The sequence below is a fragment of the Ciconia boyciana genome, chromosome 7, assembly GCF_034638445.1.
Source record: "Ciconia boyciana chromosome 7, ASM3463844v1, whole genome shotgun sequence".
NCBI classification, from domain to species: domain Eukaryota; kingdom Metazoa; phylum Chordata; class Aves; order Ciconiiformes; family Ciconiidae; genus Ciconia; species Ciconia boyciana.
In genome coordinates, this window is record NC_132940.1 from 26,318,207 (window position 1) to 26,345,385 (window position 27,179).

Genomic DNA, 27,179 nt, shown 5'->3' on the forward strand with positions numbered 1-27,179 from the left:
ATAGGAATAACTGAAATGTACCTACATTCAAATCCTTGGTGCACCAGCTGGCATTGTGCTTCATGAGGACAGGGCCCAAGCTCACACCACTTAACTTCCTCGCATGCCTTCCCTGCTGTGTTAGGGGGACACGTGCAAGTGAAGTCATCCCAGATTGAATAGCACACACCACTGTTTTGGCAAGGGTTGGGCTATGGGGAAAGAGAAGAGACAACCTAAGTATGAATACAAGCTGGTGGACTCCCAGCTCTAAGGATGGGGGACTGTTTGGCACAAAGGAGAATTCTGTTTATTTCAGATGGAAAGTGATAAAAACCAGTACTATGACAGCACAGCATGTTCAATAATTGGTGAAAAACAGTATTTCAACCTTAAAATGTTTTAATTCTCCCCTGTGCAAAACATTTTGCTGCTATTCATCATACATAGCATAACTCAACAAAATCTGCTCTTTCTAGTATTTTTACATATTTTCCTAAGATGTCATTATCATCAAATAATGTATGGGAATGTACAAAAAATTAAAAGAAATTCCCCATTATAAACATGTGAAAATGCTCTCAAAAATGTCATTCTTACCTTGCAGAGGTTGTCACCAGTGCAGCCTTGGGTGACATTGATCAGAGTTCGGTTGATAAGAGAATTCAGTGGATTGGTGATGGGGAAGAATTCCAGTGGCTGGTTATTCACTCTTACATCTTGGATGCAGCCTTTGAAATACCTGCCATTTCTCTCAGTTTCTTTGTTATCTGGTAGGCCTCCAATGTAAAGAATATCCTTACTTTGGATGTTTAGTACTGGAGTAGAAATAAAGCCTAGGTATTGGGAGGACTGGAACAATTCCATCTTATTTGGTTCTATTTTTAATGTTATTAAGTAAAAGTTTCCATCGTTCAGGGAGTGTTTCCCTAATAACTTCATGGAATTTAGAGCTAACATTGTGAGTTTCCCACCTTCCAAGTAGATTCTTACGTAGAGGTAAGTACTGTTTCTCAAAGCCAGCAACAAGCCAGAATATTTGCGTGTTCGGACAAACATTGATATGTTCAAATTTTCATTCTGAGTGACATCAAAAGAAAAAGCAGCATAGCCTGAGGAGTCCTCAGATCCAAACCGGCCTGGAATGTACTCTTGAGGTTAGAGATACGGAAAAAGATAAAAAAAAAAAGAGAGAAGAAGGGAGAAAAATAAAATAGTTAGGGCTAAATGACAAGGGAGCCAATGCAATGATCAAATAGCTACTTCTGGTAATATTTATGTATGGTAGTAAGATGTGCTGGTATTTATGGATGAATAAAGACTTGATCCAGCTGTAAATAGCTTCTATTTCAAAATTCCTGTTGGCTTCCACAGCTGTAGCATTAAGCCCCAGTACAGGACCAGATGTTATATTATTGGGCATATTTTTTCCCTTTATCATGCTCTGTGTAATGCTGTGTTTTCAAATGGTTAAACAAGGACAGATTTCTACAGTTTCCTGGATTTGTCCTCAGAAAGATCATTTTGAAAAGAACCTAGCTGCTTTGATCCTCTGATGACCATGGAAGTTAATGTAATTCTGCAACTTTGTGATATTTTTTGCACTGATTCCAATCATAGAAATAGCGGAAAGCTGCTCAGCAACCCCCTCTTGTGTAAAACCTCCAAACAGGGCACCTATTTGGGCTCCCCAGTTCTCTGACAGACTTCCTGTTGCTGGGGCTCAACACGCGCTCATGTACATCAACTTGTATCCAGTTACGAATCCTGCTCAGTCCTGTGAGTGCCCATAATGCTGTGGTGTTGTGGAGGAAAAATGATCCAGGATCGAGTAAGCCTTTTTCTTTCTTTTTTTTTTTTTTTTTGTGCTTATCAATTAAAACGATTAAACCAAAACCATCTGTCTCTCTCCCTTACTCTTTATTTTCAGTAATGATTTTCAGACTTGTAAGGATACAAAATATGTAGCCCAAACCGTATTTTATTCTGATGAATCATCTCGTTAAAGCACAACAAAGTGTTTCTATTTTTACGCTTTAAGTTTCGTGATCTTGTCCTCAATATTATAGACTTCCTGCCTAAACACTTTCAAGAGCTATTTTTAATATATCAAATTCATAGAAAGAATAAACCAAGCTTTATTTAAATGCTCACATAGCTAAAGAGCCAGTCCGCTTTTGTGCAGTAAAACTCCTAGAGCGAGCCCTCATAGGCCAAGTTTCCGCCTGCAGCACTATTTTTTTTAATGACTACATTAAAAAACCCAATGAAAATAGGGGACTGACTGTGAAGCCCCAACAGACCCTTAATAACCACACTGCACTACTATGTGGCACAGCAATATTATTTAGCAACAGGAATAAATCCCTTACTTGTTCCTAAACAGACAATTTCATAAATAAATTAAATTTGAAATATTTTAATTCTATGAATACGATTACCTATATATCCACATCTGCTTGTTAAAACTCTGGTATGTGGAAATAAATATTTGTTGAAATGTGTGTTTTGAGGCATTAAATCTCTAAGTTATATCTTCTCTGTAAGGCAGCACTAGAGACTGAGACATTTTTTCATGAGGGTAAAAAGAAAATTTCTGCTGGAATGAGGATTACACATTTGCAGTATTAGGAGGAAGCATTAATCTTCAAAAAGGTATTTCATGTTTACAATTACTTTGTTACATTTCTCTCTATAAATATACATATATATATCATCAATCTGATCTTCTGTTTGATGGGATGGCTAGCATCACCTTGGTCAATATTAACCTCTTGAGTCACAACATCTGGATGTTGATCAAAATGAGTCAACATCTGTTTGTTATTTTGTATATGTAGAGAAAATATTGCCTCTTGTCAATTAAATACTTGGCAGCAACTTTTCTTCAAAAAGACACTAGCCTTTCTTATGTTATCCTTTACTGCTAGTCTCCCCCACTCCGCCTTTTAAGAAACCTGCTACAGTCTTTTAAATGTGGCATATATCTAGAACCTATGTATCAAAATGGCATGGTGCCATGATTTGCAAGGAATATTGTGGTCAGCAGGAAAAAAAAATGCATGCTTTCTAATAATTCTCAACAGTTCTAATGCCAGTATAAGCCTCTCCTGGCCCTGACTGGTTTTAATTTTGCTTCATATAAGGAGGCAAACATATTTACCAGATGTTGTCCTCTACTCCAAAGTTGCTTTCCAAATCTTTGGATAAATTACAGCTAGACTTCAAAGAAGTCTGTTACAATTACCTCTCAGACTTTGTCATTTTGCAATAAAACCAAAAAGAAAAACTATTGAAAAGTATTGATAACTATTAAGTATAGCATACAAAACGAAATTGTATTTAAACATTTTGAAATGTATTTCAGGCTACAGCTTTCTGCAGCAATGCATTCAATAAACCCCTGGGGCCAGTCATTCAGCTCATGTAAATCAATGTAGCTTCACTGGCGGCAGTGCAGCCACACCAGTTTACACCAGTTTAGGATCTGTCCATTTCAATCTGACCATGGCTCTGCTGTTGCACTTCATTTCTCCAGTCCACTTGGCAAATATATATACATACGTATATGTATGTATGTATATGTGTATGTATGTGTGTATTTCTTCCTCCCTAAACATTGCTATGATTGACGAGGTGTGGATGGTTAGTAAGGGGGCAGAGAAGGAAGCAGGGACAAGGGTGCTGCATGGAAGAGAGTCCTGTACAATTTTCTGAAACAAAACTGCTTGTTTGAAATCCTTAAAACTTTTGCTGAGGAAGGATTGCAGAGTCCACCCCAAAATGTTCCTGAGGGGTGCTGTATTTACAGCTCCAGAGGGTGTCACACACCAGATGCAGTATAGCAGAGAGCTGGGCAGGGACCTCCTGTTGTCCTTCCACTTTGCCTCAGCCTGCGCTTGGAAAGATCATTTGTAGCAAGGAAAGTGCTACGGGCATCTGCAGCTTTTGTATTCCTGCTCATCACTGACAAAGAAGCTGTTTGCTGAGATGTGCTCCTTTTTTTGCTGAGACATGGACACGTTTCCCTCTGGTCACCAAGCAACTCTCTGGTAACAGCCGCCTTCGTTAGCGATTGTCCAGAGCTGCCTTGGGACCAGCTGAGGGATGAACGGGCCCTGTTTCCAGCCTCTGAAGCCCTGCCTTCTCCTTGGGCTAATCAGATTAAGTTAATAGTATAATCTCATTCATTTTTTAAAATTGGAATCTGTCTTTTTAACTTGCAGTACTTTTGCTTGCCTTTCATTGCCTTAAATGAGTTTCTTTATAAAAGCCTAGAGAGCTTTAGGATAAAATTTTCAAAGAATGCTTTGCAAGTAAGAATTAAACGCCAAGTGACTTGGTTGCTTTCTAAATTTCACTCGGGGTGCATAACCTCCAGTGAACTACAGTTTTCCAGAGTTTATGGCGTGCTAAGAGCACTAAGAAGATTTTAAAACTGGATGAGTGGAATCCACCAGTTTAGCCTGACTTTTTTGTCAGGCTGAAAAGCAGCCTTCCTGGGAAAGTAACTAGAAAATAACAAAGGCATGCTACTACTAACCTCTTGCACTTTCTTACCAGTTGACATTAAGCTCCAGAGATCCTAAGGGTCACGCTGTTTCATCACCAGGTAAACAGGATTTTTTATGATCATGTTTTCAGCAAACACTTAAAACATGAATGCCAACAGCATTCCCTTACCTGTTGCGCAGCTTGGCCCTGTGTACGGCCGGTAGCAATCACAGTGGTAGCTCAGCCACAGGTTGGTACAGCGTCCCCTGTTCTGACAAGGGTGGGTTTCACACCAGTCCTTTTTAGTACATCCTGTCCCAACACTTAAAGATGATTCAGGTGATACGTTCTCTGGAGTAATAACATTCAAGTCTATTTCAATGTCCTGGAGACAGCCTACAAATGAAGGTGCAGAATGTATATTATAGATGTTATGTAGAGAGTTGCCGCTAATGTTCCCCACTGGTAAGCCGCCCAAAAACGTGCTCTGAAATGCAAGCATCACGTGATCGTTATCTATCATAGCAGATGTTTTATTGAGACACGATTCTACACAAGAGCTGTCAAGCAAATTAAGAGTAACAGCTCTTGCCAAGGTTACCTCCACTGAATGCCATTCTCCATCACTGACATTATGTGAAATATGCAAAAGAGCCTGTGGCTGGTTATTGACTTGCACGGATAAGTGTAAGTAGCCATTCAGTAACTCCAGCTTCGCAAATGTATTTTTCTCCCCTCGGTAAAACAGAAAAGCTGTAGGTTGCACAGTTTGAAACCTCAGGTTTATGTTATAGAAAAAATCCTTTTTAGGAGTCAGGGGATTCTTCAACAAAAGGAAACTGTTTCCTTGAAAAGAAAACGTGGTTATGGTTTCACAGTGTATTCCAGTATACCCAGGTGAACATATGCAGCTGAATCCGTGTTGGCCATTTTTTAAATGTGGGATACATATTCCATTGTTTTGGCATTGCCGATCAGTACAGCCATGGAGAACTTCTGTACAGTTCCAGCCACCATAATAAATTCCTTCTTTGTCTGCAGGTGGGCAATGGCAAGTGTAATTCCCAGGAAAATTCTCACAGATTCCACCATTTTGGCAAGGGTTCATGTAACATTCGTTGATGTCTTCGTCACAGTGAGTACCTGAAGAATAAACAAAGAATTAGACATTCTGGATTGGATAACTGGAGCCCAAAATGACATTTTTAATGACATGTGTTTTATTAAATTATCTTTAATTAGAGGGTCTTGATAGTCTTGATAAATAGATGATTGACTCACAAGTCTAAAATATGTTGAATATAAAAATACCATTCACATGCCATGGTTTTCTTGTGCAAACTATTCTATAAACACCTTAGCGATAATCACATTTTGGAGAAAAGAACCAAACAAATTGACAGTTTTGATATGGATAATGTGATGAAATTGAGACAAACATCACTTCCAAAAGATTCAATCAAGTAATTTTTTCCCACCTATTCTGCAGTAGAAATCTAGAATGCTTTGAGAGGAACTGAATTATTTATCACATAGAAAAAGCCAAGAATTGTTGCATAATTCATATTCATAATATAGTATGTTGATGAGCTGGAGTATAGTCTGCTGGTCTTTCCTTCTCTTTCACGTTCATTCAAAGAGTAGAATAATTACAGACTAGTATTTCTGGTCCCATATGAAACATCTTGGACCACAATCTTCAAGTGAGAGCCACGGGACTTATAAGTACTACATGATATAGTGGGACAGACTGACAAGTAGGTCAACATCCCTGCAAAATGTATGTACAGTGAGCTGGCTATCTGAAGAATGAAATTCACAGAGTGAGCAGGGAGCTGCACAGTGTGACAGTAAGAAATCCAAAGAAGAGCTTAAACCTACATCCTATCGATGGTCTGGGCAAGATGTGGGCAGTTGCCACATTTCAGCGTTAGGTGCATACTGCAGTTATTCACAAATGAACAAGGGATCTCAATTCTTCCAAAACCAAGGCAGCAGTGACCTCTGGTCCATCAGCCATGGTCTCATACTGTGAGGAGAGTTCACTTTGGACGTGAGGATCTGAGAGAAGCTGTTGGAGGGGTTTGAGCCTGTATGTCCCAGCAGAATATTCCTGCTACCGTGGATCTACAGTGGAACTTTCTTTACCTCTCCTATATACAAAATATAAAGCAAGAAAAGATGAAAGGAGTATTTTCTCAAATGTCTCACAGCTTGGTGATGAGAGCACTTCCGAAGAAGATGGGCAATACAGACTTGTATTTCCTCTTCTTCCATATAATGCGTGACTTCTGGTATATTGGGTAAAAGGAGAGCTCCTCATCTCAACTTCACTGTAATTTGATAGATGTGACCTAAGTATATCTACTGGATCAGACTTCACAAAGAAAAACAAATTTGTTCCTCTTATAAAACTAATCTGTTTATCCCTCTGCACTGTTGTTCATCTATAAAGTGGTAATTATAGTAACTTCTCCCTTGAGCAATCAAGTGGCCGATATGTATGCAATGGATCAGGGAAAATCTGTTTCTTATCTCCTTTGGAAGCAGGCAAAATATCCAAATACTTTTTTGAAAACTCATGTTAATTGCCACAACTGTTAATATTTCCACTTCCCTTCATAGTTATTCTAGAGAAATGTAAGAAATACTTTGCAGTTAGTTTTCAAACTAGTATCATCAGCACAAAGTAGTTAATAGACATAATTATGCCTGTACACCACCAGCAAAACTGGTGCCTGTAAATTAGATAATGAGGTATGCTGAGACTCACAGAGTTGCAGCTAGGTACCAGGGACCACACCTAGCTTTACACACAAATTCGCATCGAGCTTTACTTTTACAGCACAATGCAGCCGTTTTTCATGGAAAATTACAGAGCAGCATTCAGCCACAATGAATTGCTTCGAATAGCAGTAGATAAACGTAGTTACTCAGGCTGATTCCTTGCCTGTCCACTTTATTCAATCACGGTTGTAACTAGACCCATCTCAGAGAGCAGTAAGTTACAGGAGAGCCAGAAGGGAACTGAGAATTGGTTGAGATTTGTTTGAAAGATTAGCCGGAGTGAAGTGGTCATAGCATGTGTATAAAAGGCTCTCTCCGCAGTGATCCTCCTCACTCATCAGTCTTCAATTATATCATATAGTTTCCACTTGAGGCTTCAGATTATCAAACACAGCTAGTGCTATCTCCTTGGTCTGGCAGTGGGGTTTTACAGCAGCAGTCTCTCTCTGTTTTCCAGCCAGGCTCATATTTATTCCAATGTGAGATGTCTATGTATACCTTAATGTGTAGTGACATCTGGCAGAAATATGACTCATTGGGACTGACTTTCTCAAAGTGAAGTGCACTTCCCCAACCGTTACTGACTGGGGGCCAGAACGATGTCTGCTTTGCCCAGTTTGTGGCAATTTCTGTGTTAGCGACTTGTCCTGCTTTTGCTATTCTAATATATGAAAAGTGAAGTTACTGTGAGCTGTTTCCTGTTTTGGTCAATGTTTTAGTACATCTCCTGCCTGATATTGCTCCCTTCCCTGCTTTTACATTGACAACAATGTGTCCACAGGCCTTATATACAACTCGGTCTTAATATGATAGCTGTAGAAATGCAGGTCTCTCTGGGTTTTTTGTTTCAGAGAAAAATTAGTGCAGCCTAGAAGCAGTAGGATCAGGGATGTACTTAGCCTTGTCATCGGGCTTCAGAGTGGTCAGAGCATGCTTAAGGATTTATAGACTGGGAGCCCCTATAAAACCTTCCGTAGAAAAAATTAGCATCCTGAATGGCTAGATAATTAGTTGCCGCATTTTCAGTAATGCGTGATGACTCTATGTATATTAGTTTATTATCCCACGGCACCTGTGAGGCATCACCTTTGCCTTGTAGCTTCTGGTCTGAGTCACACCTTGCAATAGTGACTTGTCTCTGGAAAGGATGAAACAGATGCATAAACTGAACCCAACTTTACAATAATGTTTAGTGTCTGTGTTGTTCTCTACTTCATCAAATTAGACATAAAATTAATGAAATTTTTTCATGAGAATGCTAAACTTCTTCGGAAATCATATATGTTTCTACCTTTAAATTTAGATAACACATTTGATAACAAAAGCATCAATGTCTAGCAAAGAAATAAAATGAGTTTTATGAGGGGGTACACATATTATTGTTAGTGTATTCTTTGCCTGTAGAAAATTAATAACATCAGTTAGTAAATGCAAAGTGACTACCATAGAGCCACTTAAATACATGCAATTTCATAAGCATTTCAGTGTCTGAATACAATGCTTATTTTTTAAGTTATGATGTTAATAATATGTTGCAAAATATATGTGTTGTGTGTGTATATATATATATATATATACGCGTATACACTTACATCTATATGCCTACTATTTCATAAGATTAGCACAAACATAAATATAGGTCACACCAAAAGACAAATAATAAGCCATTTTTCATATCAAGAATAAATAAATCATCTGTTCTTACAAGTGGTGTTGATATTGCTTGTTATCTGCCAATTGCTATACAAGCAAAGACCACTGTCACTCAAGATAAAAGCACTCTAGATAAAAGGATTAGTCAATATTTATAGAACTGTATAAGCAGTTCAGATAGCTCAGGTTGGAGGAGAAGTTTAGCATGTAAAAAAAAGTATTCTCAAAAGGTGTAAGACCAAAAGCAAGTGCAAGGGGAACTATTATTTTCTTTTCAGTGGTTACATGCATTAACTCGGCTAAACATATTTGTGTTTTTAAAGTAAAAAGTAAAGTAAAATCATTCAGCATTTTCTCTTCTAAATATATTACACACCTACCTAAAATTTCAGATAATGTGAATATTTTTATCATATTTTTATAGATAATGATTACTTTCTCCTCCTGTGAAGTTTTACTCAAAACAGAGATGAAACAGCTCCTTTGACTCAGTTTGACACCACAACTCATATCTGTCTCCTTTCTTCACTTACACATTATTACTATAGGGTAGCTATTTTCTAACTGTTAACCTCTTAATTAAACTATCGGTTTCAAATTTAGCAGCAAAGGTTTCCTGCAGATGCAGGATGACAAAAGCAATTATTCAAGCATAATTCTGCTGAACACCAGTGATTTTCATTTTGATTAAACACTTATAAAAGTATTATCCAAGGTACACTTTTGATACACACCTTTAGTTAGAAATGTGTTTACAGACTTCTGCCTTTCCAGTTCGTTGACACTATATAAATATCAAGCAAGTACTAGCAAGTAGTCTGGATAGATACTACATGTTCAATACAGTCTAAGTGCACATATAATTTCACAAAAAGAAAATATTTACCTGTAAACATTGTCATTAAAGTGAGGTAAACCTGTATCCTAGTTGCAACCATCTTTTTCTGAAGGAAAAAGATCTTTAGCACTTAAGCAGTCCACAAAGTAAGTTTCTGTAAAATTCAAAACAGTTCTTAGTATAAAGGTTTCCTTTCCAGGATTAGCTTGCTCCACTTCTGTACCTGCTGATGTAGTCTGATGGTGTATTTTGCCCAAGCCAGATCAACAAGGCTTAAAGTAAGACTCATTAAACTGCTTACGCAATAGATATGTATTCTACTTAAACTGTTTTTCAGCATGTTCTGTCCAAGTGTGCTCACACTAAACTTTGATTATGTTTCACTGATTTTTTAGGATCTGTTCAAAATTGATTTGTCACTTGTTGTTTTACAAGGTGTTGTTTTTTAAGACTGTATTGTCTTTCATTTTCAAGAGGTTTGTTAATGCAGATCAACTCTTTCATGGTCACTGTCATTCAGAGAAACTGTACCTCTCAATAAGCAGATAGAAAAGACCTAAAACTGTATCTTGTTTCTTTATTTTATAAAGTATTTTTGTTCCTTTGGCTCCCATTGTACTACTTACTGGAAATTTATGTCTGTAGATTTTTGAGTGTGCTAAAGGCAGGAAAAAATAATTTACTAAAATGTTTTCTTTCTTCAGCTTTTGAACAATACATTTTGTTTTGGACCTAATTTAATGAGAGGAAAATAGAGTTCAGGAGATTGAACTACTTATTTCTGTGATAATTTAAGCAGCAGACTTTTTTTTTTTCCCTTTTCATTATACTTTATTTACATGATGAATTGCTTAAAATATTGCTAGAGCAATATCTCTTTGTGTAATTAGTGAAATAATTATAAAGCAAGAGAGTCTTTCCCCAGGTTGGTATTTTTACCATCCAACCGGCATATGGCAAACTGTGGATTCAGATCTTTGTTTTGGCAGTTTCCCATTTTAAAACGTCAACAATGGATCCTGAAGCCTCTCTCAGCCTGTCCCCAAGAAAATGCTGATTTTTGGCAAATGTGTTTTTTCATTCCTTCTTCTCCCTCAACTCATGTATCCATTAATTAGGAAGTTCCTGACCTTGTGTCAAATTTGTTTCTAGGTTCACCGAAAGACTCATACGCAGGATACGATTTTGGATTAATTTAATCTACAGTTCACAATTGCTTTTATGGCGATGCTCAGAAAACTGCTTCTCCTTCTAACCTCTGATACAGGCATTGAGTGATTTTTCCTATAATAAATTCAAATACCATGGGGTAAGAATGTCATCCAAACTATTTGAAAGGTAAGTAAGGAAGCTTTAAACAAAATAAAGCTCATGTTGATAAATTAGTATGCATGTACTTTATTAGCAGTGCTTATCAGATGTCTCGTGCTACAGCTTGAAGTTTACCGTGCATTTTTATTTTGAAAATAACAAGAAAAAGTTGGAGATTCTCAGTAATTGTCAGTCCTTTTGCAATATGACCCTGATAAATGTTCTGAGGTAAGATTATGTACATACGCACTGTCAACAAGTTGGGATAGGTATACACTATTACAGCTCAGTGAAAACACGGAGTTGATGACACTCCAAGACAGAGGAACTTCATACCAGGATATTTAGCAAACTGCCTGAAGCCATGTCAGAACTGCTAGTGGGTGTTTTGAACAAACCTGTCAAGAACAAGTGGGTTACAGAAGGTGGTAGTTACTCTAATTACAGTAAGGGTTTGATATTGTCTTTAATAACATTTTCGTATATAAACCGAGGAGAAAAATCTATGTGAAACCACCATAAAGTGGGTATAAAACTTGTATAGTCCTGCCCAGAAAGTAACTGTCAGAGGTTCCCTGTCAAACAGAGAGGCTCTATTGAGTATGATTTGGGATTATCCTGGGTTTGCTCTGGTCGGTGTTTTCATAAAAGATGTGGATGATGGTATAGAAAGTTTGCTTATTAAGTTGTCTGATAAAGCAGGGTTAAGTGAAGCTTTTTAGTGTGTTAAAGACAAAATTATCTTTATAGGTGAACATAAGAAATTGGAGAAATGGTCTGAAAAATACTGGATTCAGTTCTGGAAGCACTCATTCAGTTTCTATAGCCTCAGGCCAGAGTAACCAGCAATCAGCTGGAGCAATAGTTCCAGTTTACAAAGCCTTGGTCACGCCTGAGCAGGAATACTGAGTCCATTTTTAGTTCTGCACTGCGAGGAAGATTTGGATCAATTGGGAAGAATTCAGAGGAGATCAATGAGAATAATAACAGGTCTAGAAAATATGGCTTGTGAGGAGAGACTAAAAAAGTAGGGCTGTTCAGTTGAAAGACAAGGAGAGGAAATGCGACACAGTAACAGTCTTTCAGTGCAAAAAAAAGAGAGCACACTGTTCCTTGAGACTATAGTAAACAAGTGAAGAAGCCATGGGTTTGACCTGCACCAAGGAAGATCCAAGTCACACTTTAGGAAAATATTTCTAATGATAATAACGCAGCAAAGCTTTGGCGTAAGATATCCACTGGGAGCCATAAGGTCTATTTTGGATCCTTAAAAATAGGTTAGAGACAAAAGTGGAGTGTGACACGAGTCAGCTGATCCTATCTCAGACACATAGATAGCCCAAATGATACCTGCATGACTGTCCCTTCCAGTTCTATTTTTCCATGTTTCTATGACTTCCTTGAATAAAATAATTTCCAGCAACTGAGCTGTCGATGTGTCAAACTATACATGCACATACATGTATCTATAAACATACAGGTATAAAACGCAAGTAGGATTAAAACTTAGTGAAACTCAAATTGTAGCATATCCTTTAGAATATGCTTTATGGAAGTCAGAGACTTTGCAATAATGCTTCGTCCACCTGTATTATACAGTTTTGGAAATGTCTGTTACAAAATCCTACCTCAGGCAGAAACAACTTTTTTCAAGGGACTCATTAATCCTGAGGCCAGTGGAAAGATCCAGCAGAGCATATATTCTTCAGGGCTCCAGGTCTTAGCAGACAATCGTGAAAATTCTGACTTTGCCACATCTGTGCTGATAATTGCAAAGAGATAATTACTCTTTGCTGGAAGGAGGAAATGCACATTTATGAGTGAGTAAGCGCAAGGAAATAAATTGACCATCTCTATGTCATCGTAATTAAAACTCATGCTTCTGGGCATAAATCAGTTGTCATGGAGGTCAGGAAGGAGGTTTTACTCTTGTGTACATCAGTGTAGAGCAAGTGAGGTGTATGTAAATGGATTTTTTTCCTCCTATTTTTCTTCAGTAAAGAACTGGCGTATATTGGATATTGAACTTAATGTGACCAGTGATCTGATCTAGTATGGCAATTTTTGTTGCTGTCTTAGCAGGAAAAGCTCATGTAAAATGAAGGACAGAATACAGGGCAGAGCTGGAGCACATGGAAAATGGGATACTGTACAACAGTAGGATAATAAGCATTTGCTAACATTGGGCTAATTTGCACACAATACCTTTCACACAGAACTCTAATTTTGTAAAGTCATAAGACCTTGCTAGTTATTCCTTTATTGCAGACAAATTCACTATGCTGCTATTTTTCCTCTTGCCATTTGAAATGTACATATAAAGTTAATACTGGCTAGGAAAAAAAATTAAAATAGAAATAGAGTTGAGTGACTTGGCTTAATCATTAAATATGCCACTCTAGCTGAGGGATATGGAATTCATAACGTGCTACATTCAGAATGGCATGCTGTAACTCAATCTTTTTAAATGTTGCTGGCCTGAAGCTTCATAGACTAGTTTGAATTTTCAGTAAAAATTGATTTTTTTAAAGTAGTAAAAACCCCCAATCCCTTAATCTCTTCAATCATTAAATGTTTTCTGAGAGCAAAAGTACTTGGAAATGTTTTTCCACTTGTTTCACACGTTCTGTCACACCTAAAATAGTTTTCATTTGAAAAAAAAAAGCAAATCATGTACATGCTGTAGGTGATTAGTTGTTTAGTGAGATCTGGTGTGTTTATTTTATTTTATAAATATTGGAAACAGCCGACGGAGTTAAGCATTGGCTTCAGCTTCCGGGTAGATCCGCCAGCCTTTTTCATGAGCCTGGTCTGCAGACCATGAGTGCTCCTTAGGCAAAGTTGTGTGAGCAGCGCAGCCAGAGGTCAGACACATATAGCCTGTGAATGGCAAGGGGCCATGTCCTAGAAGGGCAGCATGGCAAAACTGTTGCTTGTAGCCTACACCTTTGTCCCATATTTCGATTAACACAGCCAGCCATGTGGATCCAATTGTAGGATTAGGGTCTGAATCTGGAGTAAAGAAAAACTTGGTGAAGAAATATATCCCTGCATGGCACTTACTTTCCTTTCATTTCCCTACTTCTAGAGTCAGCTTTATATATAGGTAAAAGAGGCAGCTGCTGTTGCATTTGACTGATGGAGGTAAGAAAGAAAATCAAACGGTGGCAGCCCAGTTTTCCAAGGCAACATCCTTCTTGAGTGGGTTTTCTGGCTGCACCAAGGTATATGTAGCTATGGCCACATTGTTGATATGAGCTAGGAAGGGTCAATGAGAGGAGGGAGAGCACAGTTACAGGGTGTGACAGGTCAAAGTGGAGAAAGGTGATTTATGAAGGATACCATTAAGAAAGAAGATAAAATAGCAGGTAAAATTTTGGAGAATAAACAGATGAAAAAGTAGAGAAAAATGTGAATGGGAACTCAGTACAAAGGAAAATATAGGAATCAATGGTGCCCCCAAAGATACTTGTGTTGGCATTTGAGACAGCGTTCTTGTTGGACACAGAGGCATTTATGGGTAGTAAGAGGAGTGAGTGTGTATGTGTATGACCATTAACCTATACAGAAAATGTGAGGGATGCTTAGAAAGACTGCAGATCAGAGATAAGGTCTACACAGAGGTCTGAGCTAAAATTGAGAGTGGAGAAAGGAGACCACAGGAGCAATGCCAAAAAAAAAGCCTGAAAAAAAAATTAGAAAAAAACAGTCATAGATTTTTTGTAATAAAATAGTCACGTGCGATGGAGCAGAGAAGTCAATTCACAAAAAGATAGAATCGTAGAAACATTTAGATTGAAAGGGACCTTCGAAGGTTATTTGGTCCAATGCTCCACTCAAAGGGTCAGGACATCATCCAGAGACGAAATTGGAATAGTGGGTTTCAGAGAATTTGATTAGTTTATACCTGATTATGGACCAGATATTTGGAAGCCAAAGAAAGATATTTGGTGCTTCCAGTATGGTTTTTGTGTGTTCTTTAAGTTATAAAAAGAGTATATATAATTAAGGAATTTTTCATTTTTAACCTTTTAGAAAACTGTGGTAAGACTGTCAAATTCAAAGCATTAATGATCTGATTTGCATTTTTTGTAGATTTATGAGCTTATAAATACAGATGATGTGTGTGCATTTGAACTGAAGTATATCCAGAGGGATCTTAAAACAACCAATACCTTTCAGTTGTTTAATTAGATCATACAAGGTCATGTTTCATTGACTTGAAAATCTGTTTGGAGCATATGATTCACTTTGGAATTGGAAAACAAATTAATTTTCAGTCCTACAAACACTTAAGGGCTTTAAAAGAGTGCTTGCTGTTGATGAACACATCCATTGAGAAATGTATGCTGTGTCTAGTCTCCCCTAAAAGGGATTTTCTACCTTGTCTTGTTGGCTGCTTCCTATTTGTTTTAACTGAGGTAGGCAAGCACAGCCACTGTGCTGTATAGTGTGAAACGGCTTCTGCCCTGGAAACAGCGCTTTGAAAATATTTGGTCATTTGCAAGATCTTCTCATTTTGTTAAAACCAATGTGAATCTCTGCAACATACAAAAGTGACTGTATTTATATAAGTTCATTGTCAGTCCATATTGAAACAAACTGAAAAAGCCGGTAGGCTAGAAAATCATAGTTTTAATAGGGCCTATAAAGCTTAACTGAGAATGGAGACCTGAGAATAGAAAAATATGAAATATGAATGCGTGAACATACACAACACATTTATGCTGTGTATATTTTGAGCTGTGCATAGCATAGCTGTATAAATAGCATGAATATGTATTTATGCTGTGTATAATTATACTTCTCTATTCCTACAGTATATATTTGTACAGAATTTATTATCACTTTAAATACAGAAAAACAAGTCTTTTACCTTGAACTATCCACTTTACAATTTTTTATAAGGCAATTACTCTACCTGATGTATGTGTTCTTTCCTGTGTAAAGAGCTGTGACTTGCTATAGAGCAGATGTAGACGCAGAAGATCTTAGGCTTTGGACTGTGATCTTTCAATCAAAATCCGTACCAATGGGAATGGCAGAAGATCATACCTCTTTTGACTCCCGCAGCAGTGTTCATTTCTCTTGTTCCTTCCAATGTTAGTTCTTTTGCACTGTGAAAACTCATCTAAATGATGGCTTTGTTTATCCAAGGTTTCATATGCTTAACAGATCTTGAAGCTGGGAAGCGTGAGACTGAAACAAGCTTCTCTTTCGCTCGGTCACGTAACAATCCCAATGGCAATGGGATAGCATGGACTTCAGCTGGGATTGTGTGTGCTTGCCATGGACTTCTGGCTGTCTTATTGGGGGATTTCCTGGGTCATAGTATGCGTATGTGATTTACCTAGATTAAGTCTAGGTTTTTTATGTCTTTATACAGTTAACTTCTGTAGCTGTGCAGACATATTCGCAGTACAGCATTTAAATAGTTTTCTTTATTTGTTACTATAGGTAGAGATTGAATGTGATGTTCTGGCCTCACAAACAGTACTAATAACAGATTCTGAACCCTCTTTCTTAAGAAAAAGTAGTGCCCATAAGACAGTGACTACAGCCATAACTGTATTGATCATTATGATTCTCTGTAATAGTGTCGTGTTGTTAACACAGCCAGACTCCAAGAATTACAGCGGTAGGAGAGCAATCTGAATCAGATCCACCAAATCTATTTCTAGCAGTTAATTACCAGTACAAATTATCTGTCTATACTAGGCTTTCTTTCTTTTGTCCGAGACAGTTTATTGAAAATGTAAAGGTCATTGTCAGCCAGGGAAGGAGCATGCTTTCCTTAATCCATGTCTTCCTACACAATCAGCAGAAGTCCTTTTCTAAGTAAATTCAAATATTTTTTTAAAGGGGATCAGCACCCAGGTGATCAGTAAAAGGCTAGCTTAACCTCTTTGAAATTCTCCTTGTACCTGAAAAAAAATCAGTCAGGGTACCTAAAGAGAAGCAGGTTGTGCCTTAATACAGTCACCTCAGAGTTTATTTCAAAGAGTGCAAATGAGCAGACATAAAAATACTAGGCCTTATCACTTGTTCCTCCTGTTAGCAAACACTGAATAATTAAGAGCTAGATGCTACAGGGAACAATTCACATAAGAGCTTTTATGTAGTATATCACATAAAATTAATTTTGGTGCTCACTTTACCAGCTTATTTTTATTCCTCAGTGTCCAAACAGATTTTTTATGTCCTTGAGAAGACCTTAGACCTGGGACTCATCAGTGATAATTAACTGCCAGCAAAGTATAAAACTCCTGAGTTCAATTGAATAAAAGCATTAAAGTGATCAGGGGTTTTTTTGATGGTGGATTAAAACTGGAATTGTATATGTGTATACAAAATTGGGAAGAGTTGTTTATACACCAGAGAGTTGTGCTGCCATTCAGAGGGACCTCAACAGGCTGGAGAAATGGGCAATCTTCAGGAACCTCATAAAGTTCTGCAAAGCGATTTGCAAAGCCCTACACCTGGGGACGAATAACCCCATCCACCAGTACATGCTGGGGGCCAACCGGCTGGAAAGCAGCTTTGCCATGCTGGTGAGCAAGTTGGACATGAGCCAGAAGTGTGCCCTTGCAGCAAAGAGGGCAACAGCTTCCTGGACTGTATTAGGAAGCATGTTGCCAGCAGGTCAAAGGAGGTGACTCTTCACCTCTACTTAGCACTGGTGACACCTCAAGTCCAGGTCTGGGCTCCCCAGGTACAAGAAAGAAGTGGACGTACTGGAGCAGGTCCAGCAAAGGGCCATGAAGGTGTTTAGGGGATTGGAAAATCTGTCATGAGGAGAGGCTGAGAGAGCTGGGGTTGCTCAGAAGTTGAAATGAAAGTAAATGTTAAAGGCAGGGGATAGCATTTAAAAGAAAAAAAAACCCCCACATTTAAACTTCTCCCCAGTTCCCCTGTTCCTTCCCCTTGAAGAACTATATATTGCCTGATCTTGCAAACATGATTGCTCTCATGCATGCGATTCTTCTTAAGACCTGATCACATAAGTGTGAGGCTCAGCTGTATAGGTACCCTGCTTTTAAATTTAAAATGCTGTATGTTGTTAAATAATCCTTTATAACAGGTACAGGTGGGAAATCTGAGACATACTTGTACTGTAAAAGTTAAGAATATTTGGATTCTTTACTCCATTCCCCCTGTATATAGGCTTGGCAGCGTTAATTCAGGAAGGTTTAGAAGATTATGTGTACATGACAGCCCTGAGGATTTCCATCATTGTGATTTTCCTTCCAACTCTTTTTTTTTGAAGAGCATAATGACCTATGACAACTAAGCTTTATTCTCTGTGGAGTCTGACATTGCTTCTGTTTAATGGATCAGACAGTTTGTGATACATCAGTACAAGACACTTTCTTCCTCATGTCAACCTAGGGTACCTCTTCAATATTTCCCATCTGTGCTGACCTGTGTGATCAAGAGGTCATGTCCTGAAGTCAAACCCAGAATTGAAACACTCACTTCTACCACAGGCCAGACTATTAATGTAACCCATTTAATTTACATCAAGTTGGAACTTGACATTCAATTTCTCAGTCCAGAAGCAATTATTTTTAAAGGAACATGCCAACAATATTGCTTGGCTTAGAATAGCGAAAGTTCAAAAGGGTAAAAAACATTTCACACCATAAATAAAGAATTGATTATACTTGAAAACAAAGTTTGTAATTACTACTGACATTTCTGAGCCTAGATGAGGTGCCTTTTATGCTTTAAAAACTGATGTCATTTATGCCACTGGCATTATGGGAACCTTATGTAAGGGTCTGAAATAGTCTTTTGCTGGTATTTTAAGGATCAAGAAGAAAAAATGAATATTTTACACAATGCTTGGGTCAAACACATATTTTTTGTCAAGCGAGCATGTGCAAAATTCATTGTGGGTGCTTAGCCTTTAGCAGGACAGGAATTCCTTTGCCTCCTTTCACCCCAATAGCTCCATCAGCAGGATCACTGGCATAATCAGCAAAACCCAATACTTTGGGATGGAAAATTATGTTATTCTTCTTGTGTGAAAGCCAAGCCTCCAAGGTGCTAACAGATTTTAACTAGGAATAGCCCTGATCTGGGTCATCAAATTACTCTTCTGTACTTAAAACCGTAGTGCTTGTTTTTTCCATAGCTCTTACAGCTCTGAGTGGACTTTGCATGACTGGCCGAAGACCAATATCCCTGAACTCCGTGTGAAAGGTTCTGCTAATCAAACTGTGTAGTGCAAAAGCTAAAAATTGATGTTAAGAATTTGGACTAGCAAACAGTGTTCATCACAAAGTCTTTGAGAAACAGCATCTTCCAGATCAGGCTCTAATGACTGCGTTGAAGTATCAGCTAAAACTAGATTTTGCTAATGTGTATCAGATGCTACACATACACAGTATTTCATGCTCCCTCTACTGGCTAATAAGTACGGAAGGAGTACAGAGAACTTTGTTCTCAAAGAGCTCTTAGTTCTGTCAGAGCTCTGCTGGTACTAAAATGCTGATGTCAGCTCAAACAAATTGCATATTTTCACATATTAGGGCAGCTTATACTTTTCTGGGGGGAGGTAATACAAACAGCAGCTTACCAAGTAAAGCCCTTTACCAAGGGTGAATGAGAATGCCATCCCACTGCTGTGGGTTATTTGGGGATGTTTATACGTGAGAAATGGTATTTCAAAGGTGTGTAAAAATCTGTGAGAGTGAAAACACAGTGGCTAAGCTATATAAAACCCGTAACCTCTACAGGAACAAAGTAATGAATACAATTATAACATTTATATTTGATGCCATAGCAAGGTAACAGCAGCCTGCATACTTTAATCTTAAATAAATTTACTCATGTGTCTTGACTTTTTATCTGAATATAGGTCAGTATTCCTTGCATAACAAATATATACAGGTTTGGCATGCAAACATTACACATTTCCCACTGTCAGAAGCCATGCAATTAAAATAATTAATTAGTAATGAATATCAATATAAACTCTGCTTATTAACAAGCATACATATGGCATGCTGCAAATCTTGCAGAAAGGAACAAAGACAAATCTTTCATTCTTACCACAAAACAATCCAGCCAGAAAACTATGCACTTCAAAATAGAAAAGATGAAAGTTGTGGACCTTTTTAATTAGTGATCAAAGAAAGGCTTTCTATAAGCAGAGCAATAAAGTACTCTGAAGCAGCTATTATGTATGTGTTCACATATATATGTCTATATATGTGTGTATTAGCACATATGTGCATGTGTACACACATATATACATACATGCATATGGTTCAGAACTACTTGCCCATGGGCTATTTCTGACTGAACTCCTCCAGCTTCTCCAATGTCACTCCTGAGTTCCTCCGTTATGGGGGGAAAAAGAGAAGTAATGCCTTTTAAATGTTTGGTTGTATAATTTACTATATTTCCAATAAACTGGATTTTAATGGGGTTCACAATGGTGAGATTATTAAGGCTGTTTTTGGAATCATCTGTTGAGTAAAATATTGAACTATTAAATTGTGTCATTTTGTTTATCACTTGACATTTGACCTTAAATATTCCATAAATTAGAATGTATTGAGGAAGTAAAATATATTAGTCCCATAGCACAAGTCTTCTGTTTACTGTCTGCTTGTTAAGCACTTTCTCCAGATTAGTGATAACTATGTGATGTGTAGATTTAAAGAAAGTTCATTTCTGTTTGGGGAAAAGTTGCACATCTGCTTGACTTTGCAATTTGACTGTAATTCAACCAGAATGATATAGGCTTATACAATCCAATGCTAAAAACCATATGCTGTAAAGTAGCTCCTGAGTTGGACAATCAAATTCTTAAGAAGATAAGCAAAGTTCTGCCGTCAGTTTAGTATGTGCAATACCTTTGATTTCACTCAGGTTTGTGCATGGTTATCACTTAGACCACACTTTAAACTCTACTTTCATTAGTGGTTTTCTTTGCCGTTGGATGTATGTGTATATGCAAGAAACACCTCTCTTTAGGAAACATATAGGATCAACTGTAATGCCAGGGTGTGCTAGACACGTAGAACGAGCATTAGGATGGATATCAGGAGATATACAGCAGTTTCTGTTTATATTAGGGAAATTAAGATTACTGTTTTTTCAACAACAGGAAGAGTAGGGCAAAGTGAGTCCTATGTTCGGTTCCAGGCTGCATAACATGTTGCTGGGCTGGGACAAAGCAAGCAAGAAATGAAAAGGCCAGAGAGATTGTTCAATAGGGAAAGATGGAACTGAGCAGGTTCATAAGCTCAGCCAAGAGGTGGCAAAACTGCATTGTAGGAGACTATAAATATCTGAGGTATGCCAATTAAAAAGGCTAGGAAAAGTTTATTCACAGTATTAAGAAAGAAATCAAAAAGGTAACTAGGCAGAGCCTGAATAAAGCCCCAGAAGGAAAAGTCTTACTGGATATTTAGACTAGTTTTAACAAGTAGTCAATCATATGATGGAATGACCCACCAGGAATGAGTGTCAGGAAAATAATAGGTGCTTGAAAAGTATTATTCCTGCTGCTTTTTTTTTAAAGCACTTTCCGTCAGGTACTGGATTTAGAGATTCCTTAAATCTAAGGATGTTACCTGTCTGTGTGTTGCAAGATCTGGGAGCTTACGGATGAAAAGCCATTCATCCCCTCCTTCCCTTGAAGGAGAAAAGCTTTTCATGCTAAAAAGTGTTTATGTGCAACACTGTTTAACTCAGAGAGATGTGCCAGATTCAAAATATCCACTGCTTGCAGGCTCTGTCAATCACGTCAGACTACATTATACAACTTAACATATCAGTGTAACTAGAGAAAATAGATCATAGTAATAATGGGTCAGTTGTGAAATTTTAAAGCATAAAACTCTATACACGTTCTGAAAATAATATTGGTAGATGCTTCCTAATGTTGTAATTTCATATATTTCTAACTCAAAAAAACCCCAAAACATCTTGACATTTGTGCTTTCTTTTGGTGCTGAATAATGCAGAAGTGATGGCTGCGATCTCTTTGCATTTCCAGTGCAACTTGCAACAAGAAGAGGAGAGATATTTCTTATGTAATACATATTGCTCATGAAAAAATATACGTAGGTATATCAGGGCCCTAAATGTCATTCTCAGAGTTGCAAACAAATTGTCAGGTCTGGGGGCTAATTCTGCAAAACGTTGTCATGAAAAGTTCAAGGGCTCCTTTCTTAATTTTCGTGGTTCAGCTTTTACAAAATTTTAACATAGATCGTCATTGCTAGTAAAATTACTCTTTTGTCAAAAGGTTCCCTTGTACAATAGGAATAACGGGTACAAGCTGAAGTTTTCAGTAAAGCTGAATTTTATTTCATTAAAAGGAGTCCTCTGCATAGTTAGTGCCCATGCTAGGTTCATATTTTGTACCTAGGATCTGAAACTATTTCAGTCTCTACTTGGAGCACATTAAATATGGTAACTGGATCTGATAATGATGTCCAAATGCATCCTCCATGGGTTGCTGTGAGACTCCACTGTTCATAAGGTAATGTCATACCTTATGATCATGTTGGACCTTAGTCTTTTTTTCTGTTTTTCTGAAGTGGGGATAATGCTTATGTACTTCACAGTAATGATGTATGACTGATTATGCTTGTATTCACGAAATGTTCAGATTTTAGTGAAGTGAAACCCAAGCTGCAGAATATTGTGGTAAATACAGAAAGATTATCAGGTGGTATCAATATCACTTCGAGATACACGCTGCTGTTTTCTGAAGTGTCTCCCACTAAATCAGAATTCTTTAACCAGTGACAAACATTAGGTAACCATTACAACTAGAGTTGGTGCATTTAAACAATCGCTCTTGCAGTCTGCTGCCATGCAGGGGGGCAAGTTGAGTCATAACAAGATTAATTTTTGAAAAAAAACGCTATTAGGCTTTCACAAAGTATCTCAGGATATACGCTGCTAAGGAAAGAGCTGTCATGAATAACACAAGTCAGTCTTAGCTGCTGTGGTGATTTATATGGCTGAAGAATGTAAAAATTACACTTTCTTGCATTAAATGGTATTTCTTACAGTTGTTGAAGAGGAGCACTACCTGCAGTAGAAATGAAATAGAAATGTCCCATGAGTTCTGTAATGGAAACTGATAAAGGAATGGCAAATTCATAAATTTATCCAGATACAGCCTAATTTCAGTGCTGCCATCAGTGTTCTGAGGTGCGTTTCCTTCATATGGCCATTATGGTACAGAGTGTTCGAACTGTGAGTTCAACCTCAGCTTTCCTTCTGGGGGACTATCCAGAGAAAGACTAATGAGACTAACCTAACAATGAGTTTGGTCTGGGAGCTAAGCATGTGAGAAGTGATTAGTGCTTATTGCAAAGAAAGCAGCTTGATCAATAGTGAATAAAGAGACAAGCAAGAAACTAGTGAGCATGCTGCATTCTCGGAGTCTGAAACCTTTTGCAAAGCTGTCTGCCTCTTTCCCTGGAGTAGTCCACAGGCCAGGGCTAAAGGACACACTCTGTCATTCAAAGATAATATCCTGACCAGTTCCAAAAATTAAGAGAAAAGAGGAGAAAGAAGAACTCCGTGACAAAAGTAGAGGAGGAAGGGAAAACTGAGAAGGAACCAATTCTGATGACAATGTGAACAACTCCTTACTAGGATGCTACAGATTGAAGAAATGTTAAATAGTATTAGAGGATAGAATCATTAAAAGCCTGTCCGAATGTTCTTTCAAGATCAGAGGCTTTAGTAGAGATGGAAAAAGTACTTTAAAGTGCTAATTGTCTTTTTTGTGTAGTGTTTTTACAGGCAGCAAGTGCCTGCCAGGCCCTGAGGGCATCCTATGTTGGTACAGCCCTTGCCTACACTGCTCTTGTAATGCTGGAGCTGCTACAGACTGGCTGGGAGCAGTGAGAGATGGTCCTCCTCCTCCTTCCCCCCTGTGCTTTTGAACCAGGAAATATATGGAGATCACAGAGTCTGGAATGGAGATAGGGCAGCACTGTAGAAATATCTCTAGGAAAGTAGTAACTTCTTTCCCATGCTCAGAAAATAGTGACACTTTTTCATGTTTTGCTGCACAACTGCCCAGCACCACAAAGTCGATTTTGTAAAGGAACCTTTCACAGCAGTCTAACAGTGTAAAAGGGATCCTGTACTGATTGTGAATTGAATTTAGGTGGAAAAGACATATGTTTACATCTCTGTTACAGCCTCTCTGCAGTTCCAGAGTGGTAAGAAGCCTATAAATACATCAAGCCTTAATTCTGTTTTTCAGTGTTTCACATGTGTAGTACTTGTTTTGGAATTTCTCCTAAACCAGCTAACCTTGAATGAGTGCTTGATAGTAGCAGCATTTTCCTTCTTGAATGTTTGCTTGTATGGGACTAATAATTAGCTAACAGTACCTCCAGACCTGTTAATTTTGAACTTGAGTGCTTGCCTTGCCTGTGGGAGAAGCCTGAGTCCCACTGAAAAGATAAGAGGTCCCCTTGACATCTTCTTAATTTAAAAATCGTCTTTTCTCTCTGTGTATCCTCCTTTTTTATCCTCATTCTTTGCTTGAACCGTCTGGTCTTCTTCTAAGGTCTCAGAATCAAGAGAAAATAACCTTTTAAACTGTGATGACAGGCCATGAAATAAAGTGAATTAACCTGGTGTAATGGAGGAATGATTGACTACTGTGGTGTGAACAGCTGAAGGACAGACAAGGAAATAAAGAAAAAAATAAAATTTGGAGTTTGGGGACAAGATGAGAACTCTGCTATTCATCTGCTTGATTTCATTTTTGTAAGACTCAGGTCACTTTATATATCTAAGAAAGATGGCGGCTCTGTGATCATTGTACTGATGGTTAAGAAGGGGATTTAAAAAATAAAGAAACCAAAAATATATGTATGCATTTTAAGCTCCCCAAGTTAGTGATAAAGTGCCTTCTATCCTACCCATTACTCATAAATAATATTTATGTCTGTATAATACTGTCACAGGCCAGGGGAGAGGAGTACAGCTGTCTGAGACATAGTCTACCCTGTCATCTGCTGGGTGGTCTGCCTATAGCAGCATCTAGAGATGTGCAGGGAAATGGAAGCCTGATGCCCTGTGTGCTTCTGTGTTTCTTTCACCCTGGCTTAAGTGCAGAGTAAGAGTCCAAATGATCCAGTTTTTAAGCACTGGTCCCATGATGTTCACAGTTCAGTATCTGGGTTGAGGTTTTCCTTAGTTAGTTGAGTGTTCAGCACTCTCTCATACTGGCCATTTATCTGCCTTCATTGTCTGGCTCCAGGAGACAGTTTCTTTCCCCCATGCATACGCCAGGAATTCAATATGCATACGACACCAATCTGATCATACCATTTTCTCCTGCAGCAGTCCAACAGACTGGGAAAAGGGCCAAGGCCATTTAAAAGGGAAAAACAGAAAACAAGACAAATATAAACGAAAAGGCCAAAAACCACTTAGGAATTCATGAATCCAAAGGAAGCAGCAGTGCTGCTGGCACAACTGGCACATAGCTGATAACAAGACACCAGAAGTGGTAAGGTCCTCAGCAGCCAGCACTCGTCTGCATGTCAGCAGGCAGCAGGAACCCTGCCTACAAACGGGTTAGTGGACTCTGCTCCTCTTACACTCATTCTGCTGAAGCAAAATGGATGGTCTTCATCCTTGCTAGTGACACTGTCCCACCCACCTGGGGACCGTGGGCAGCACTGCTTTTGAGGCACAGGGAGCCTTGCACACTCACCGCTCCTCAGGCTCAGTTCAATGCTGGAATGTGTCACTTGATAGACCTTGCAAGTTCAGAGACTCTTTAATTTTGACATGGTGTTAAGTTTATTACAACTTGGTGAAATAAGTCACTACCAAATGCACAGCTCTGCCCTCCTCCTTTCCCACATGTTTTCATGAGGGAAGTGAAAAGTTTAACCTTTCAAATAACAGTCTTTTTAAAAAATGTGCAGTGCTAGAGCAATACAATATATCCACGATATGAAAGGACACAGTACTAGGGTAACTATTGCCTTTAGCTAGCAGTAACAAATCACAAGCCCTTTAAAAGAAAGCGCAATCTATTAAAAGTACTGTTGTGCTAGGGGGCCAGCAGAGCAATGTAATATAAAAAAATCTAGGGCTTGCTACTGCAGAACTATTGAGACCTCTTGAAATCTGAGTATCCCTGAACCCTTTGATTTAAAAGGGAGCTGGAGAAGTTTTAACCCTTTGTAGAACCTGTGCAGGAATTTTCTGTCTTGGATCCGGGATAAGGCATATCTCCAATGGCCTCAAAGAGTTCCTAGCTGGGATAAAGTCTCCAGGCTGGGACTTTTATTTTTTATTTTTAAGAATCAAATTGTGTAAATAACGTTGGTTGCAGATTTGTTGCTTCCAAGACTTTTAGTAGGACTACTGACTATTTTTCAAGTCACCTGAACGATCACCATCTAGAACAAGATACTGCCCTCACAATGCAGGGTATATGGATTATTATTTCTTCATATTACCCTGAACAGTGAAGTATGATTATAATGTTCTGCAAATGCTTTAGTGAGGAAAGAGGTATAATAAAATATTGAATGTAATTTATTGAAGAAAATCTTTGCCCTGTTTCAATAGGAATCTCAGGTTTTACATCTAAAGCATATACAACTATTCAGGTGTTAAGGCTGGAAGAACTCCTGACCTACAGCCACAGAAATGTAGGACTTTGGCTGTCAGTGGGATGTACTGATACCCAGATGAAAGGATCTGACTTTTTTTCCAGCTGACTGTTAGTTCATATACATTAGATAAGCACCCATATACTGAGTGATCCTGATCAGGGATTCATCTGCTACCTTGAATCATATCAGCTCTATGCTATCAGCTCTCAGCTATCAGCTATCAGCTCTGCTATCAGCTCTAATCCTAAATCTTCCTTAATTCCCATTAAAACATGTGGTTTATTTATCATGAATTCGGCTATAATTAGAGAAATTACTTATCACCATCAGAAGTTAATGTTTCCACTCCTCCTTATAGACTTTTTGTGTCAACGCTTCTGACATACAAGGAGGCTGAGGCTCATTTTGAGATTCCCCTTCCAGATTACCTGGGGGAAGGAGAAAGGCCAGAGAGAAATGCGCAGTGCTACTGGGAGGACTGG

General features: G+C 38.2%; 1 protein-coding gene across 1 annotated transcript in view; it reads right to left on the reverse strand.

Annotated features, from left to right (window-relative positions):
• CRB1 (crumbs cell polarity complex component 1) overlaps window positions 1-27,179 on the reverse strand; it is a 124,398-nt gene that overhangs the window by 33,112 nt on the left and 64,107 nt on the right. Inside the window, exons 8-10 of the mRNA XM_072867207.1 lie at window positions 4,663-5,616; window positions 580-1,130; window positions 26-191 (exon numbers count right to left, since the gene is read on the reverse strand). Of these exons, the coding sequence (XP_072723308.1) occupies window positions 26-191; window positions 580-1,130; window positions 4,663-5,616 (1,671 nt within the window). The remainder of the gene's footprint in view (window positions 1-25; window positions 192-579; window positions 1,131-4,662; window positions 5,617-27,179) is intronic.